General features: G+C 43.1%; 1 protein-coding gene and 1 non-coding gene across 51 annotated transcripts in view; one reads left to right on the top strand and one right to left on the bottom strand.

The window, feature by feature from the left end:
- LOC101866062 (protein AF-10) overlaps positions 1 to 19,142 on the bottom strand; it is a 228,512-nt gene that overhangs the window by 182,155 nt on the left and 27,215 nt on the right. For 7 of the 50 annotated variants that reach the window (XM_074001160.1, XM_065520402.1, XM_065520401.1 and 4 more), the window contains one exon: positions 16,151 to 16,256. The exons of the other annotated variants lie outside the window; for them this stretch is intronic. In XM_074001160.1, the coding sequence (XP_073857261.1) occupies positions 16,151 to 16,256 (106 nt within the window). The remainder of the gene's footprint in view (positions 1 to 16,150; positions 16,257 to 19,142) is intronic. 50 annotated transcript variants of the gene reach the window in all.
- On the top strand, positions 3,498 to 3,604 carry LOC123566950 (U6 spliceosomal RNA). Its single transcript, XR_006689666.2, has one exon. It is a non-coding gene; the product is annotated as a U6 spliceosomal RNA (small nuclear RNA).

Here is a 19,142-nt window from a genome sequence, read left to right as displayed (position 1 = left end):
ATAAGTGTAAGAGAACACTAGTTAAAACAGTTGTTTAAGTAAGAGGCATAGTCTCATGACAAATACAAAAATGCCCAGGTTTCAGATTTGTGATACCAAAAAGATACCAAGAATTGGCGGGGTGCAGTGGCTCACGCCTGTTAATCCCAGCACTTTGGGAGGCCGAAGCAGGAGGATCACGAGGTCAGGAGTTCGAGACCAGTCTGGCCAACATAGTGAAACCCTATCTCTACTAAAAATACACAAAAAATTAGCCGGTGTGGTGGCGGGTGCCTGTAATCCCAGCTACTCAGGAGGCTGAGGCAGGAGAATCGCGTGAACCCAGGAGGCAGAGGTTGCAGTGAGCCAAGATTGCGCCACTGCACTCCAGCCTGGGCAACAGAACGAGACTCCATCTCAAAAAAAAAAAAAGATACCAAGAATTGGGAAGATTTCAAATTGAACGGAAAAAGGCAATAAACAAATGCAAACATCGAGATATCTTAATTCTAATATCTCACAGATGTATCAGAATTAACCGAAACAAATTTTGTTTGTTCGTTGTTTTTTGTTTGTTTTTTGAGACAGTCTCGCTCTGTTGCCCAAGCTGGAGAGCACTGGCATGATCTCAGCTCACTGCAAGCTCCGCCTCCCAAGTTCAAGCGATTCTCCTGCCTCAGTCTCCTGGGTAGCTGGGATTACAGGTGCCGCCATCACACCTGGCTAATTTTTGCATTTTTAGTAGAGACAGGGTTTCACCATGTTGGCCAGGCTAGTTTCGAACCCCTGACCCCAGGTGACTAACCCACCTTGGCCTCCCAAAAAATATGTTTAGGCCAGGCGCGGTGGCTCATTCCTGTAATCCCATCACTTTGGGAGGCCGAGGTGGGTGGATCACCTCAGGTCGGGAGTTCAAAAACAGCCTGACCAACATGTACAAACTCCGTCTCTACTAAAAATACAAAAGTAGCTGGGTATGGTGGCACATGCCTGTAATCCCAGCTACTTGGGAGGCTGAGGCAGAAGAATCGCTTGAACCTGGAAGGCAGAGGTTGCGTTGAGCTGAGATCATGCCATTGGACTTCAGCCTAGGCAACGAGAGCAAAACTTTGTCTCAAAAAAGAAGAAGAAAACAAAATTTCAGTGGAACAAATATCCAAACCATATCAACAAACTAAAATAAACAGATATAAAACACAATAAAGAAAAATGGTTTTGGCATAGTGAATTGGGGTAGAAAAAAAAAAAAAGACAAGAAAAATGGAATTCCAAAAATGTTCAAGTAACCCAAAAGAAAGCAGGAAAAAGAACAATCAAAAAACAAAAACTAAAATGAGGCATGGTGGCTCAGGCCTGTAATTCCAGCACTTTGGGAGGCCAAGGTGGGTGAATCACCTAAGGCCGGGAGTTCAAGACCAGCCTAGCCAACATGGTGAAACCCCATCTCTACTAAAAATATAAAAATTAGCCAGGTGTGGTGGCACATGCTTGTAATCCCATCTACTTAGGAGACTGAGGCACAAGAACTGCTTGAACCCAGGAGGCAAAGGTTGCAGTGGGCCAAGATTGAGCCACTGCACTTCCAGCCTGGGCAAGTAAGACTTTGTCTCAAAAAAAAAAAAAAAACAAACAAAAGGAGAGTCTGACAACATCTGTAACTATGTAAATGACCCAAATACCTAAATACAGCAAATAAAAGACAAAAACTGGCCAGGTGCAGTGTAATGACCATAATCCCAGCACTGTGGGAGGCCGAGGAGAGCAGATCACTTGAGGTTCGGTGTTCGAGACCAGCCTGGCCAACATGGTGAAAATCCGTCTCTACTAAAAATACAAAAAAAATTTTAGCCAGGCGTGGTGGTGCGTGCCTGTAATAGCTACTCTGGAGGCTGAGGCAGGAGAATCATTTGAACCCACTAGGCAGAGGTTGCAGTGAACCGAGATCATACCACTGCACTCCACGACCAAGGTGACAGCGATACTCCGTCTCAAAAAAAAAAAGAGACAAAGATTGACAAAGTGGATTTTAAAAACATAACCTAAAGCCAAGCATGGTGGCTCACGCCTGTAATGCCAGCAGTTTGGGAGGCCATGACAGGAGGGTCTCTTGAGCTCAGGAGTTCGAGACCAGGCTGGGCAACACAACAAGACCTCGTCCCTACAAATAATAAAAATATTAGCCAGGTGTGATGGTGCACATGTGTGGTCCCAGTTACTTGGGAGGCTGAGGTGGGGGAACTGTTTGAGCCCAGGAGGAGGTCCAGGTTGCAATAAACCATGACTATGCCACTGCAATCCAGCCTGGGTGACAGAGCAAGACCACGTCTCAAAAAAAAAAAAAAAAAAAAAAAAAAAAGGCCAGGTGCAGCAGCTCACACCTGTAATCCCAGCACTTTGGGAGGCCAAGGAAGGCAGATCACAAGGTCAAGAGTTTGAGACCAGCTTGGTCTACATAGTGAAACCCCGTCTCTACTAAAAATGTAAAAAATTGACCAGGCATGGTGGCGGGCACCTGTAATCCCAGCTACTTGGGAGGCTGAGGCAGGAGAATCACTTCAACCTGGGAAGCGGAGGTTGCAGTGAACCAAGATGAAGCCATTGCACTCCAGCCCAGGCAACAGTGCAAGATTCCATCTCAAAAAAAAAAACAGAAAAGAAAAAGAAAGAAAACATAACCTAACACTATTTTGTGTACAAGAAATTTACTTCGAATAAGCATGCTGAAAGCAAAAAAAAATTTAAAAGGTATATGATGCAAACATTAATTAAAGAAAAGCTGGAGTGACTATATTAATATCAGAAACAGTATACTTCAGAGCAAAGAAAAAGTACTAGAGACTAAGGAAATTATTTATTGAGAGAGGGTCAATCCACCAAGAGGACATAACATTCCTAAATGTGTGTGCACCAAAACAAGAATACAAAATATATGACAGAAAAACTGATGGAAGAGAATGGAGAAACGCATAAATCCACTATAGAGACTTCAGTATTTCTCTGTAACAACTGTTAAAACTACACATGTATTCACTCAAGGAATATTGAATTTAACCCCATGAACTAACTGGATCCATGACATTTAGAGAACATTCCACCCATCGAGGGTGGAATACTTTTTTTTTTTGGAGACGGAGTTTCGCTCTTGTTCCCCAGACTGGAGCGCAATGGTGCGATCTCAGCTCACCGCAACCTCCGCCTCCCATCTTGGCCTCCCAAAGTACTGGGATTACAGGTGTGAGCCAACGTGCCAAGCCTTTTTTTTTTTTTAGACAGAGTCTCACTCGGTCACTCAGGCTGGAGTTCAGTGGTGCAATCTCAGCTCACTGCAACCTCTGTTTCCTGAGTTCAATCAATTCTCCTGCCTCAGCCTCCCAAGTAGCTGGGACTACAGGCATGTGCCACCATGCCCAGCTAATTTTCGTATTTTTTTAGTAGAGATGGGGAGACTCTGTCTCAAAAAAAAAAAAAGAAAAAGAAAATAGACAAAAGTGATGAACAGAGGATATATAAAAGTATTAGTGCTTGTCTCAGGAGCACATATACCAAAATTGAATCAATACAGAGAAGATTAGCATGCTCTCTGCACAGTGATGACATGCAAATTCTTAAAGTGTTCCATATTAAAAAACAAACAAAAAAAAAGGTACCAAATAAGCACCTTAAAAGATGGTCAACATCATTAGCCACTAAGTAAATACGTATTAAAAACACAATGAGGCGTGTGTAGTGGCCTGTAATCCCAGCACTTTAGGAGACCAGTCTGGAGCACAGCTTTAGCTCAGAAGTTCAAAACCAGCCTAAGCAACATAGCAAGACCCCATCTCTCCAAAAACGTATTTTTAAAAACATTGGCTGGGTATAGTGGCATACACCCATAGTCCCAGCTACTCGGAGGGTTAAGGCGGCAATGAGCCATGAGCATGACACTGCCCTTCAAAGCCTAAGTAACAGAGCAAGACCCTGTCTCAAAAAAATAATAATAATAGGCTGGGCGCAGTGGCTCACGCCTGTAATCCCAGCACTTTGGGAGGCCGAGGCGGAAGGATCACGAGGTCAGGAGATCGAGACCATCCTGGCTAACATGGTGAAACCCCGTCTCTACTAAAAATACAAAAAATTAGCCAAGTGCGGTGGCAGGCGCCTGTAGTTCCAGCTACCCGGGAAGCTGAGGCAGGAGAATGGCATGAACCTGGGAGGCAGAGCTTGCTGTGAGCCCAGATCGCGCCACTGCACTCCAGGCTGGGCGACAGAGCAAGACTCCATCTCAAAAAAAATAAAATAAAATAAATAATAATAATAATACACACAATGAGATATCACTAATGCCCATCAAAATTAATAAATGAAGACTTATATTCACATGAAAACCCGTGTAACGTTTATAGCAGTTTTATTCTTAATAACCTACAAGTGGAAATAACTGAGATTATCTTTCAGCAAATAAGTAATTAAACAGAACGCAGTATAACTGTAACAAATACTAAGCAACGACCTGGAGGAATCTCCAAGGAATTAAACCTAGTGTAAAAAAACTCAATCTCAGAAAGTTACATGTTGTTTTGTTTTTAGACAGAGTCTCACTCTGTCACCCAGGATGGAGTGCAGTGGCACAATCTCGGCTCACTGCAACCTCTGCCTCGTGGGTTCAAGTAATTCTCATGTCTCAGCCTCCCAAGCAGCTGAGATTACAGGTGTGTGCCACCACACCTGGCTAATTTTTGTATTTTTAGTAAAGACAGGGTTAAACTATGTTGGCCAGGCTGGCTTCGAACTCCTGACCTCAAGTGACCCACCCACCTCAGCCTCCCAAAGTGCTGGGATTACAGGCTTAAGCCATGCTCCCGGCCTCCAGAAAATTACAAGTTCTATCATCCCATTTATATAATATATAACATCCTTGAGATAACAAAATTACCAAAATGAGGAATACATTAGTGGTTATGACTAAGTCTGGTGGCAGGAGGAAAGCGGGTGTGGCTATAAAAGCACAACAGGAAGGGAGAGGATTCTGGGAAGATGGTGCAATAGGAAGCACCAGGAACCTGAGGTCGGGAGTTCAAGACCAGCCTGACCTACATGGAGAACTCCCATCTCTACTAAAAATACAAAATTACCCGGGCGTGGTGGCGCATGCCTGTAATCCCAGCTACTCGGGAGGCTGAAGCAGGAGAATCGCTTGAACCCAGGAGGCGGAGGTTGCGGAGAGCCAAGATCATGCCATTGCACTCCAGCCTGGGCAACAAGAGCGAAACTCGTCTCAAAAAAAAAAGAAAAAACAAGTATATATAAGTCAGCAATGAAGAAAATGCAGGACTTATACACAGAAAAATCACAAAACTTTACTGAAATAAACTGAAGACAACATAAATAAATGGAGAGACATTTCATGTTTTTGGATTGTAACACCTTAATGTTGCTAAGATGTTACACTCCAAAGCAATCTACACATTCAATCAAATCCCTATCAAAATCCCAAGAATGCTTTTTGCAGAAATAAAAAAAAATACATTCTAAAACTCATGAAGAATCTCAAGGGACCTCAAATAGTCAAAACAATCTTGAAAAGGAAGAATAAATTTGAAGACATCACACTTCCTGATTTCAAAACTTACTACAAAGCTACAGTAATCAAAATAGTGTTGCTGGGTGCGGTGGCTCGTGCCTGTAATCCCAGGCAGGCCGAGGCGGACGGATCACCTGAGATTGGGAGTTTGAGACCAGCCTGACCAACACGAAGAAACCCCATCTGTACTAAAAATACAAAAATTAGCTGGGTGTGGTGGCACGCACCTGTAGTCCCAGCTACTCAGGAGGCTGAGGCAGGAGAATCGCTTGAACCCGGGAGGCAGAAGTTGCAGTGAGCCGAGATCACGCCACTGCATTCCAACCTGGGCAACAGAGCAAGGATCCGTCTCAAATAAAAAGAAAAAAAGAGCAACAATTATAGAAACATTTAGAAGAAAACACGGGGAAATCTTCACTGCACTAAATTTGACAATCATTTCTTGGATATACCAAAAGCACAGAAAACAAAAACTAAAAAAAGATAAATTGGACTTCATCACAATTAAAATCTCTGTGCATAAAAGGACATGACTATCAACAGAGTGAAAAGACAACACACAGAATGGGATAAAGTATTCACAAATCATATATCTAAGAACGGTCTGGAATCTAAAATTAGATACTGGGTCTAGGATCTAGAAGTAGATAAAGAATACTGATATTTCAACAACAGAAAGTCACACAAAAAGGGCAAGGACCTGAACAGACATTTCTCCAAAGAATACACACAAATGGCCAACAAGCAGATGAAAAGATGCTTGTATCACTAATCACTGGGAAAATGCAAATCAAAACAAGATACCACTTCACATCATTAGCATGGCTATCATCAAAAACCAGAAAACTGACCAGGTATCATGACTCACACTTGTAATCGTAATACTCTGGGGAGGCTGAGGCAGGAGAACTGCTTGAGTCCAGAAGTTCAAAATCAGACTGGACAACATAGTGAAGCTACCTCTCTATAAAAATCAATAAAATGAGGTGGCAGTGGTGGTGGTGTGTGCCTGTGGTCCCAGCTACACAGGAGTGTAGGTGGGACAAATGCCTGATCCCAGGAGGCTGACACTCCAGTGAGCCATGTTCAAGCCACTGCACTTCAATGCTGAGTGACAGAACAAGACCCTGTCTCAAAAACAGTAACAACAACAACAGAAAATAACAAGAGTTGAAAAAAACTGAAAAAGACTTGAGTGGAAAAAAACTGAATCTTCATGCATTGTTGGTAGGAATACAAAATGCTGAAGTCTCTGTGAAAAACATTTTGGCAGTTCCTCAAAAGGCCAAACAGGCCGGGCACGGTGGCTCAAATCCCAGCACTTTGGGAGGCCTAGGCCGGCAGATCATCTGAGGTCAAGAGATTGAGACCAGCCTGACCAACATTGGAGAAACCCCGTCTCTACTAAAAACACAAAATTAGCCAGGTGTGGTGGCACACGCCTGTAGTCCCAGCTACTCGGGAGGCTGAGGCAGGAGAATCACTTGAAACCGGGAGGCGGAGGATGCAGTGAGCCGAGATCATGCCATTGCACTCCAGCATGGGCAACAAGAGTGAAACTCTGTCTCAGGAAAAAAAAAAAAAAAAAAAGAGCCAAACAGAATTACCATACGATCCAGCAACTTCACTCCTAATGTATACCCCTCCACTCAAAAAAAGAGATTAAAACAGATGCTAGAATACCAATGTTCAGCTTAGCATTATTCACAATAGCAAAAAGGTAGAAACAACTCAAGTTTCCATCAACAGATGAATGGATAAACAAAATACGGTATATACATAATAATGGATTATGTAATATTCAGCTATAAACAAGATTCAAATTCTGATACATGCTACAACATAGATGAACCCTGAAAACATTCAAAGTGAAATAAGCTACATACAAAAGAACAAATATAAGATTCCACTTACATGAGGTAGCTAAACTAGGCAACTTGATAGAAAACAGAAGTTACCAGGGGCTACAGAGAGGGTGAAATGAGAGTTATGCTTATGGGGTACAGAATTTCTCTTTGGGATTAGTTCTGGAAATATATACTGCTGATGATTATAAAATACTGTGAATGTACTTAATGCCACTGAACTGCATACAGAAAAAATGGTTAAAATGCTATATTTTGTATTATGTGTATTTTACCACAATGAGTAAGGAAAATCTGAATAATCAGATTACCATGTTCATGGACTGAAAAATTCAAAACTATAAAGATGTCCATTCTCAACAGGCGCAGGGGCTCATGCCGGTAATCCCAGCACTTTGGGAGGGCAAGGCGGATCACAAGGTCAGGAGTTCGAGACCAGCCTGGACAACATAATGAAACCCCTTCTCTACTAAAAATACAAAAATCAGCCAGGCATGGTGGCAGACGCCTGTAGTCCCAGCTTCCTGGGAGGCTGAGGCAGGGGAATCGCTTGAACCCAGGAGTCGGAGGCTGCAGTGAGCCGAGATCGCACCACTGCACTCCAGCCTGGGTGACAAAGCAAGACTCTGTCTCAAAAAGAAAGAAGTCCATTCTCCCCAAATTGATATACACAATCAATGCAAACTCAAAACACTAGCAACATTTTTGTGGAATATTATGGTTCAAAATATTTATCAAATGCAAAGAGCTAAGAAGTGGCAAGATACTTAAAATAACAACAAAAAAGGAATACAATATAGAAGGACTAATTCTATCTGATATCTTGTATCCAGTTATTATTAATATGAAGCTATAGTAATTTTAAAACTGTGGTTCTCTCACAAAGGCACATAAAAAGAACACAAAGTCCAGAAAGAAATCCATACAAATATTAATAGCTGATTTATGACAGTGCCACTGTGGAACTGAGAGGAATAGTGTCAAAACAAATAGATGTCTCTATTTAAAATTTTAAAAACTAAAAATGTTTTGAAAAGAGGTTGGGCACAATGACTCATGCCTATAATCCCAGCACCTTGGGAGGCCAAGGAAGGAGGATCGCTTGAGGCCAAGAGTTTAAGATCAGCCTGGGCAACGTAGCAAAACCCCACCTCTGTTCTTTAATTAAAAATCTAGCCGGGCGCGGTGGCTCAAGCCTGTAATCCCAGCACTTTGGGAGGCCGAGACGGGCGGATCACGAGGTCAGGAGATCAAGACCATCCTGGCTAACACCGTGAAACCCCGTCTCTACTAAAAATACAAAAAAAACTAGCCGGGCGAGGTGGCGGGCGCCTGTAGTCCCAGCTACTCCGGAGGCTGAGGCAGGAGAATGGCGTAAACCCGGGAGGCGGAGCTTGCAGTGAGCTGAGATCCGGCCACTGCACTCCAGCCCGGGCTACAGAGCAAGACTCCGTCTCAAAAAAAAAAAAAAAAAAAAAAAAAAAAAAGAAGATAATAAACTTGCTCAGTCATATATTTAGTTCATCTAAGCCCATGATCTCTTTGATTTTTTTCTTTTTCCTTAGAGATAGGGTCTCACTCTGTCACCCAGGCTGGAGTACAGTGTCAGGATCATAGCTCACTGCACCCTTGATGAGTGAATGAATAGTTTATGTTATTTTAGGATATTTATATGTACTGAAACCTAAAATTTTTAGAAAAGGATTTAAGGCAGTCTACAATAAAGGACAAGTATTGTAACAATTAAAAGAAGAAAAATAAGGCCGTGCACAGAGGCTCACGCCTGTAATCCCAGCACTTTGGGAGGCTGAGGTGGGTGGATCACCGGAGGTCAGTAGTTCCAGACCAGTCACGCCAATATGGCAAAACCCCGTTTCTACTAAAACTATAAAAAATTAGCCAGATATGGTGGCAGGCACCTGTAATCCCAGCTACTTGGGAGGCTGAGGCAGAAGAATTGCTTGAACCTGGGAGGCAGAGGTTGCAGTGAGCCCAGATCGCACCACTGTACTCCAGCCTGGGCAACAGAGCGAGACCTCTGTCTCCAAAAAAAAAAAAGAAAAATAATAAGAGCCAGTATGATAGACATCTATTGTTTTTCTGCTTCATAAGCATCCCCTTCTTTTGCAAACAGCACCCACCCCCCTGCATTATGGAAACTGCTCTTACCCCTGACTCCAACTATGTAGTTCTAGTGAGGGTTGCCATTCACAGTACCCTCCCCACTCCAGCCACAGAGATGATGGGCACATGATCCAAGACAGGCCAATCAGAGTCCTTTCCAGGATTCTTCAAGAAAGCCCCTTCTTCTGGTAGAAGGGGCTGGAAACAAGAGCTGCCAGCAGTCATGGTTCCAGCCTCATGAAGTAGAGTCTGTAGTGTGAGAGAATGAAATCAACACGCAGAGAAACAGAGATAAGAGGTGAAGTCCTAAACCCCATGGAAGGAGAAAGAGGGAACAAATATACTAATAATGATATTAATACAGCTGATGTAACTAAAGACCAGATTTGGTGCTAGGCTGCCTGGTAACCAGGACAAAAAGATAAACAGAATGTATTTCACAGATCTATCAAAAAGGAGGAAATATACCAAATACACAAAGGAGATAATTTTCCTGATGCTTTATTATTAAAAGAACTTCTTGTACATGGATCTTTTATGTTAAGAGTCACTGAAGAACAAAATGGACAGTGTCCATGATGAAAGTGTTATATCAAATACAGATTTTATATGCTATTACTTATAATAACTGAGTTATATCTCAATCATTAAGCACAAGGGAAAAAATAACAACGCAGTAGGCATTTGAAGAAGTGAATACATCAACTAGTTTTATTTTTTCAGGAAGCTTGTCAGCGATGGGGAAAAGATAAAAGGGCAAAAATGTAAATGGAAAGCAGAATTCATGAGACGATTCAAAAATGTTTGTGAGTTGAATGGGAAAAAAATCAAGTAAACAGGATAGACTGATGACTAGTACTTGGTAAAACAAGACCCTGTCAGAAACATAAAAAGACCACATCAGAAACACAAGTAGTTAATTCCACTTAAAGACTACCACCTCTCCTTCTTGAAACGCCAAATGACAACTGAGATAAAGGGCATAAAGCCATAAATATAAAAAAGACTATCCCTGGAAACTTGAAAGGACATATGACAAGTGGTAAATGACTTAAGACCAAACAAAGCCGCTGCAGTAAGAAAGACAAGTCCAAAAGCAATGCATTAGAGCACCAGAAACTGGAGGAACATTAGATACCAGGCATTGGGGGAGGGGAGATGGGCATGCGCAGTGATGTTCTATGTATCCAGGAGGGACGTTTCCAAATGAGGCTAACCAAGAGGAATTGCATATCATCTGAAAAGCAATCAAAACAATCCCCTTATCCACTACATACTAACACGTAACTGGCTCTCACTTGCCCTAGAAAACTGCAAAGGTTAATTTTCTAGAGAGGGTAAATGTAAGAAATCTAGACTGAGGGACACCAAGAGCAGCTGAAGAAAAACAAGAATCACAAAAGTGTAATTCTAAATCCTCAAATTCCAACATCCATCTGGCTGAAGGAATATTGGTAACCAGGTTTGTCAACCCCAAACAGGTGATCATGATCAGATGTATTTCTCTCTTAATAAGCTTAGAACCCCGCTAGATCATTTATAATGAAGTCTATCACTCAATAACGTCTCCTCACACAGAACTTTCAATCCACTCATTAGGAATTTGTCTTAAATTTGAGGCTGGGCACAATGTCTCACGCCTGTAATCCCAGCACTATGGGAGGCCGAGGCAGGCGGATCACCTGAGGTCAGGTCAAGCGTTTGAGACCAGCCTGGCCAACATGGTGAAACCCCGTCTCTACTAAAAATACAAAAATTAGTCAGGTGTGGTGGCGCATGCCTGTAGTCCCAGCTACTCAGAAGGCAGAGGCAGGAGAATTGCTTGAACCCAGGAGGCGAAGGTTGTGCAGTGAGCCGAGATTGCACCACTGTACTCCAGCCTAGGCAACAGAGCAAGACTGCATGTCAAAAAAAAAAAAAAAAAAAAAAGGCCAGGCCCAGTGGCTCACACCTGTAATCCCAGCACTTTGGGAGACCAAGGCGGGTGGATCACCTGAGGTCGGGAGTTCGAGACCAGCCTGACCAACGTGGAGAAATCCCGTTTCTACTAAAAATACAAAATTAGCCGGGCATGGTGGTGCATGCCTGTAATCCCCGCTACTCGGGAGGCTGAGGCAGGAGAATCACTTGAACCTGGGAGGCGGAGGTTGCAGCAACCCGAGATCATGCCAGCCTGGGCAACAAGAGCAAAACTCCCTCTCAAAAAAAAAAAAAAAAAAAAAAAAAAAGTCTTAAATTTAAATCAATGGCTGAGAATCACCAGATTTTTACATAAAGTCACTAACACGAAAGACAGGCCAAAACAATACAAAAGAAGACTTCAAGGAGCAGAAGAAAATTTCGTAACTGAAACAAAACAAAAACCTCCAATTAAAGTATCAGCTAGGCATTGCGAGTCATGCCTGTAATCCCAGCACTTTGGGAGGTTGAGGAGGGTGGATCACCTGAGGTCAGGAGTTTCACACCAGCATGGCCAACATGGCAAAACCCAGTCTCTACTAAAAATACAAAAATTACCCAGGCGTGGTGGCAGGTGCCTGTAATCCCAGCTACTGAGGAGGCTGAGGTGGGAGAATTGCTTGAACCCAGGAGGCGGGGGCTGTAGTGAGCCAGTATCATACAACTGCACTGCAGTCTGGGTGACAGGCAAGACTCTTGTCTCAAAAAAATAAAATTAAATTAAATTTAAATGAAAATAAACTGTATCCAAGAAACTTGAACAGAAGATTACAAAAATAAGGAGCAGCCAGAGAGCATAAAGAGTCCTTAGAAATTAAAAAGTATGGCCAGGTGCGGTGGCTCACACCTGTAATCCCAGCACTTTGGGAAGCCAAGGTGGGTGGATCACCTGAGGTCAGGAGTTCAAGACCAGCCTGACCAACATGGTGAAACCCAGTCTCTACTAAAAATACAAAATTAGCTGGGCATGGTGGCGTGCGCCTGTAATCGCAGCTACTAGGGAGGCTGAGGACTGAGAATCGCTTGAACCCAGGAGGTGGGGGTTGCAGTGTGCCGAGATCACACCAATGCACCTTAGCCTGGGCAACACAGCAACACTCTGTCTCAAAAAAAAAAGAAAGAAAAGAAAGAAAAAAGAAGAAAGAAAGAAATTAGTATAACAGACTTGAAAAATTTAAGTGAAGGGGCCGAGCCCGGTGGCCCACGCCTGTAGTCCCAGCACTTTGGGAGGCCGAGGCAGGCAGATCATGAGGTCAGGAGATCGAGACCATCTTGGTCAACATGGTCTCTATTAAAATACCAAAAAAAAAAAATTAGCCGGGCATGGTGGCACGTGCCTGTAATCCCAGCTACCTGGCAGGCTGAGGTAGGGGAATCGCTTGAACCCGGCAGGCGGGGGCTGCAGTGAGCTGAGATCGCATCACTACACTCTAGCCTGGAGGCAGAGCAAGACTCCGTCTCAAAAAAAAAAAAAAAAAAAAAAATTAAGTGAAGGAGTGCCAGGAGTAGTAGCACACCTATAATCCCAACACTAGGGAAGACTGAGAGAATCACTTTCTTTTTATTTATTTATTTTTTTTTTTTTGAGACGGAGTTTCGCTCTGTTGCCCAGGCTGGAGTGCAGTGGTGCGATCTCGGCTCACTGCAAGCTCCACCTCCCGGGTTCACGCCATTCTCCTGCCTCAGCCTCCCTAGTAGCTGGGACTACAGGCACCTGCTACCACGCCCGGCTAGTTTTTTGTATTTTTAGTACAGACAGGGTTTCACCGTGTTAGCCAGGCTGGTCTCGATCCCCTGACCTCATGATCCGCCCGCCTCAGCCTCCTAAAGTGCTGGGATTACAGGCGTGAGCCACCGCGCCCGACCCAGAGAATCACCTTTGTCAAGATCAGCCTGGGCTACACTGTCAAGATGCTGTCTCAAACAAACAAAAAAATTTTTAAGTAAAGAGTTGGAAGAGAAAGTGGGGAATCACCTCAGAAAGTAGAGTAAAAAGAGCTATACAACTGAAACAGAAAATACAAAAATTATAGGATCAAATTAGAAAAGTCCAACATCCAAAATTTTTTAAAAATACAGAAAAGGCAAAACAGAATGGAGGAAATTTTCAAAGGAATAATTCACAAACTTTCTCTCTGACCTAAACTCACATTCCGAAACGTGAGCTAACAAATCAAAAGGATCACTGTGTACCTAGTACAATGTGTAAAAGAAAGCACACCATCGTGAATATCAGAATAACCAGGTTAAAGAAAAAAATACTAAATCCAGACAGAACTACCATACACAAACAATTAAAAAGAAATCAGAATAGGCCAGGTGCAGTGGCTCATGCCTGTAATTCCAAAACTGTGGGAGGCTGAGGCGGGTGGATCACTTGTGTTCAGGAGTTCAAAACCAGCCTGGCCAACATGGTGAAACCCCATCTCTACCAAAAATACAAATTAGCCAGGCATGGTGGCACACGCCTGTAATCTCAGCTACTCGGGAGGCTGAGGCAAGAGAATCACTTGAACCCAGGAGGCAGAGTTTACAGTGAGCCAAGATCATGCCATTGCACTTCAGCCTGGGTGACAGAGAGAGACCCTGTCTCAAAAAAAAAAAAAAAAAAGAAAAAGAAAAAGAAATCAGAATTGCAGCCGGGTGCAGTGACTCACGTCTGTATCCCAACACTTTTAGGAGGCCGAAGCAGGTGGATTACCTGAGGCCAGGAGTTTGAGACCACCCTGGCCAATATGGCGAAACCCCCATCTCTACTAAAAATACAAAACTGGCCGGGCGCGGTGGCTCATGCCTGTAATCCCAGCACTTTGGAGGCCGAGGTGGGTGGATCACGAGGTCAGGGGTTTGAGACCAGCCTGACCAACATGGTGAAACCCCATCTCTACTAAAAATACAAAAATTAGCTGGGTGTGGTGGCGGGCGCCTGTAATCCCAGCTACTCAGGAGGCTGAGGCAGGAGAACTGCTTGAACCTGGGAGGTGGAGGTTGCAGTGAGCCGAGATCGCACCACTGCACTCCAGCCTGGGCAAAAGAGCGGGACTCCATCTAAAAAAAAAAAACAAAACAAAACTGAGCTAGGCGTAGTGTCACACGCCTGTAGTCGCAGCTACTAGGGAGGCTGAGGCAGGAAAATCTCTTGAACCCGGGACACAGAGGTTGTAGGGAGCAGAGATCGCACCACTGCACTCCAGCCTGGGTGACAGAGTGAGACTCCATCTCAAAAAAAAAAAAAAAAAAAAAAAAAGAAAGTAGAACTGCTTTGGACTTGCTAACAGTAACACTAACAGCTAAAAGGCAGTAGAGAAATACCTTCAAATTCTGAAAGAAAATGATTTCCAACCAAGAATTCTATGTATTCTGTCAAACAATCAAGTAAGATAGCAATCCCGTTTTATTAACCATGCAAACCCTAATTTATTTCCCATGTGCCTTTTCCTATGAAGCTGCCAGAAGATGTGCCTTCTTAAATATAAAGAAACAGGGGAGTAGGGGGCTAAAAAACAGGGAATCCAATATAAACAAGAAGAAAATGCCAAGATAATGGTGAAGGGATGTTCCACTATCTATATAGCAAACCTAAAGAGCAAACAGTCCAGATGGGAGCAAGCAGATGGTACCCAGAAGAAGGTCCCTGGTTTAAAAAGGAAAGGAAGGGGGAGGAAAGTAAGACAAGGGAAAGTAAAAGAGGAGAGAGGAAAGAGGGAGGAGGAAGGGGTAAGGAACAAGTGAGAAGAATAAAATCAAAGAGCGGAAAAAGAGGAGAGGGAAAGAAGAGGAAGAAGAAAATAAACAGGAAAGATGATAAAAGGAAGGAAAGGAAAAGTGAATCTATAAACTACCTAATACAATAACCACGCAGATTATTTAAGCAAGCAATGAGAGAGGCCAGGCGTGGTGGCTCACACCTGTAATCCTAGCACTTTGGGAGGCCGAGGCAGGTGGATCACCTAAGGTCAGGAGTTCGACACCAGCCTGGCCAACATGGTGAAACTCCCTCTCAACTAAAAATACAAAAACTAGCCGGACGTGTTGGCGCCTGTAATCCTTGGTACTCAGGAGGCTGAGGCAGGAGAATTGCTTGAACCCAGGAGGTGGAGGTTGCAGTGAGCTGAGATTACCTCCACTATACTCCAGTCTGGGTGACAAGAGCAAAACTCCATCTCAAACAAACAAAAAAAAAGCAGTGAGAAGATATACAAAGATTTAGTCTTATAGCCTTAGAAAAAAAAAAAAAAAAAAAACACGAGGAAAGTTGAAATACGGACAAATATTAATTACAGAGAAAAAAAGAAAAATTAACACCAGAAAGTAATAACACTGCTGTATACTTTTGTCTTCAAAATTAGCAAAAACCAGGAACAGTAGCTCATGCCCGTAGTCCCAGTACTTTGGGAGGCCAAGACTGGAGGATCCCTTGAACCCAGGAGATCAAGACCAGCCTAGCAACATAGTGAGACCCCATCTATACAAAAAATTCAGAAATTAGACAGGCATGGTGGTGTGTACCTGTAGTCCCAGCTACCTGGGAGGTTGAGGTGGGAGGATGACCTGAGGTCAGGAGTTCGAGACCAGCCTGGCCAACATGGTGAAACCCCGTCTCTACTAAAAATACAAAAATTGCCCAGGCATGGTGGTGCGTGCCTGTAATCCCACCTACTTGGGAGGCTGAGGCAGGAGAATCGCTTGAACCCGGGAAGCAGAGGTTGCAGTGGGCTGAGATCACACCACTGTACTTTAGCCTGGGCAACAGAGCGAGACTCTGCCTTAAAAAAAAAAAAGAGAGAGAGAGAGAGAAACCATTAGATTTAAAAAAAAAAAAAAAAAGTCTAAACACAAAAACAGAATAAACAGATACACCATATGCTAGGCAATTTATCAAAGTATATCTACGTTTTCAACTCTCTTACTAGTTTTGTAGGCAGGTTAGAAAAGAATACAAACAAGTATTAAGCACCTACGTCATTCCTGCCCTTATGCTAGGCTTTTCTCACATTAAAAGGAAAAGGAATTCAAGAAACAATCTAGTAAAAGTGGCTGTGTTATCTATGATGGTAAGCACCAAATCTGTTAATTTTTGAAAACCACCTCTTTGAAAGCTATAGGAACTTAGGATATTATGCTGAGTTTAAAATCAAATACTAGATTATGAGTCAGCAGTAACGAAAAAAAATTTAGTAAATGTTCAACTTTAAAGACATTCTATTTAAAGTGTACAGGCTAAAAAGCTTGTACAGAAATAAAAAAGTTATTTGTATTATGTAAAAAAAAAAAAGATACAATCTGAGTACTTTTCGGTACTCACCGTGGCTTCTTGCAATTAGAAATCAAAGATAAGTTGGCCGGGCACTGTGGCTCACACCTATAATCCCAGCACTTTGGGAGGCTCAGGCAGGCAGATCATGAGGTCAGAAGTTCGAGACCAGCCTGACCAACGTGGTAATACCCCATCTCTACTAAAAATACAAAAATCTGTGGGCGTGGTGGCACGCACCTGCAATCCCAGCTACTCAGGAGGCTAAGGCAGGAGAATCACTTGAACCCCTGAATCCAGGAGGCAGAGGTTGCAGTGAGCTAAATCACACCACTGCACTCCAGCCTGAGTGACAGAGCAAGACTCCATCTCAAAAAAATAAATAAACAAATAAATCAAAAATAAATCTGAAAACAATTTTTAATTGTTTTCACATAATTTTTAATTATGTGAATAAAGGTAAATCTCCAGGTGTCAGAAATAAAAAAGAATTTTAAAGCTAAATGAGGCCGGGCACGATAGCTCACGTCTGTAATCCCAGAACTTTGGGAGGCCGAGTCAGGCAAATCACTTGAGGTCAGAAGTTCGAGACCAGCCTGGACAACATGCAAAACCCCATCTCTACTAAAAATACAAAAATTAGCTGGGCTTGGTGGTGCCCATCTGTAATGCCTCAGGAGGCTAAGGCAGAAGAATCGCTTGAATCTTGCAGTGAGCTGAGATAGCATCACTGCACTCTAGCCTGGGTAACGGCAAGACCCTGTCTCAAAAACAAACAGCTAAAGGAATCAGTATTAATTGAAGCTGAGGCAGTTAACGAAGCTATCAGAAACAATACTTTAGAGGGTAGGACTGACTATGACAGCAACACAGACTAAAGATACGGAGAAAAGCTCTAACTGGGTTCCCTACACAAGGACAAGAGCTGATAAGGGCCCATGTCATAACAGGAAGAGACTCTAGAAAAACATGCCCTGGACTACTAAGACTAGAGAAGCTGCACAGAAATTAGATGCTTGCTCCAGACATGAGTAGACGAGTCATTCTAGAAATCCAAGGGGATGCTGAGAGAAGGTATGGGGCCCAAAATCCATTATCTAAAGGATGCAGAAATTCAAGTCAAGAAAAAAACTTAAGAGACTGGCCTGGAGCAATGAACCCCATTAGGCAAACTGTAACAGATTCTGCAGCTATCAATCCCAGTCCATTTTCTCCTTCTTCCCTACTAACAAAACTCTCACTTTAACCAGTTTATCAATGGGTCTAACTTTATGACCGCATTTTGCAGGCTCCATAACAATTAAGAGCCAGTAAAATTAAACATAAATTGTTGAGCGGAGCCTCAAGAATTAATTTAAGAGTACAACTCAGGGCCAGGCGCGGTGGCTCACGCCTGTAATCCCAGCATTTTGGGAGGCCAAGGCAGGCAGATCACCTGAGGACATGAGTTCGAGACCAGCCTGGCCAACATGACGAAACCCCATCTCTACTAAAAATACAAAAATTAGCCAGGCGTGGCGGCACATGCCTGTAATCCCAGCGACTCGGGAAGCTAAGGCAGGAGAACCCGGGAGGCAGAGGATCGCAGCCACCGTGCTCCAGCCTGGGTAATAGAGCAACACTCTCTCTTAAAAAAAAAAAAAAAAAAAAAAAAAAAAAAAAGAGTACAACTCAGTTAGAGAAGCACACTTGAACCTTACTCTCTCCCCTTTCTCCCCTTCTTTCTGCCTGGAACTTATTTTGTAGTCACAATGACTGCAGTTCCAGCTGCTGTGCTTTGACCATGGGAGAACCCTGAATATGAAAACTATGCACTAAGGATGATACAGTAGGAAGAAAGAAAAAGCATACTCCCTAATGACTTAAGAGAGCTGTCATAAAAGCTTCAAAATGTCTTTTGCTTTTAAGTAAAAAACTAACTGGCCGGGCACAGTGACTCACGCCTATAATCCCAGCACTTTGGGAGGCCAAGGCAGGCGGATCACGAGGTCAGGAGATGGAAACACAGTGAAACCCCATCTCTACTAAAAATACAAAACATTCGCCAGACATGGTGGCAGGCACCTGTAATCCCAGCTACTGGGGAGGCTGACATAGGAGAATTGCTTGAATCCAGGAGGTGCAGGTTGCAGTGAGCCAAGATTGCGCCACTGCACTCCAGCCTGGGTGACAAAGCGAGACTCCGTCTCAAAAAAAAAAAAAAAAAAAGAATAACCTCCTGACTTTAGAAACCATTATAATCTGGTCAGCCAAATACAATTCTTAAAAGACAGAGAGCAAAGGCAAAAACCCCACAGTGACATCTTCACAACTCATGGTAGAGGAACAGCAATCCCAAGAAAGACAACTCCACCTGAAGATTAGCTTGCAGTCAAAAATTGCACAATATATGAAGACG

The sequence above is a fragment of the Macaca fascicularis genome, chromosome 9 (genome assembly GCF_037993035.2).
Source record: "Macaca fascicularis isolate 582-1 chromosome 9, T2T-MFA8v1.1".
NCBI classification, from domain to species: Eukaryota; Metazoa; Chordata; class Mammalia; order Primates; family Cercopithecidae; genus Macaca; species Macaca fascicularis.
Note: the sequence above shows the minus strand (reverse complement) of the source record. Positions and strands in the feature narration are given on the sequence as shown.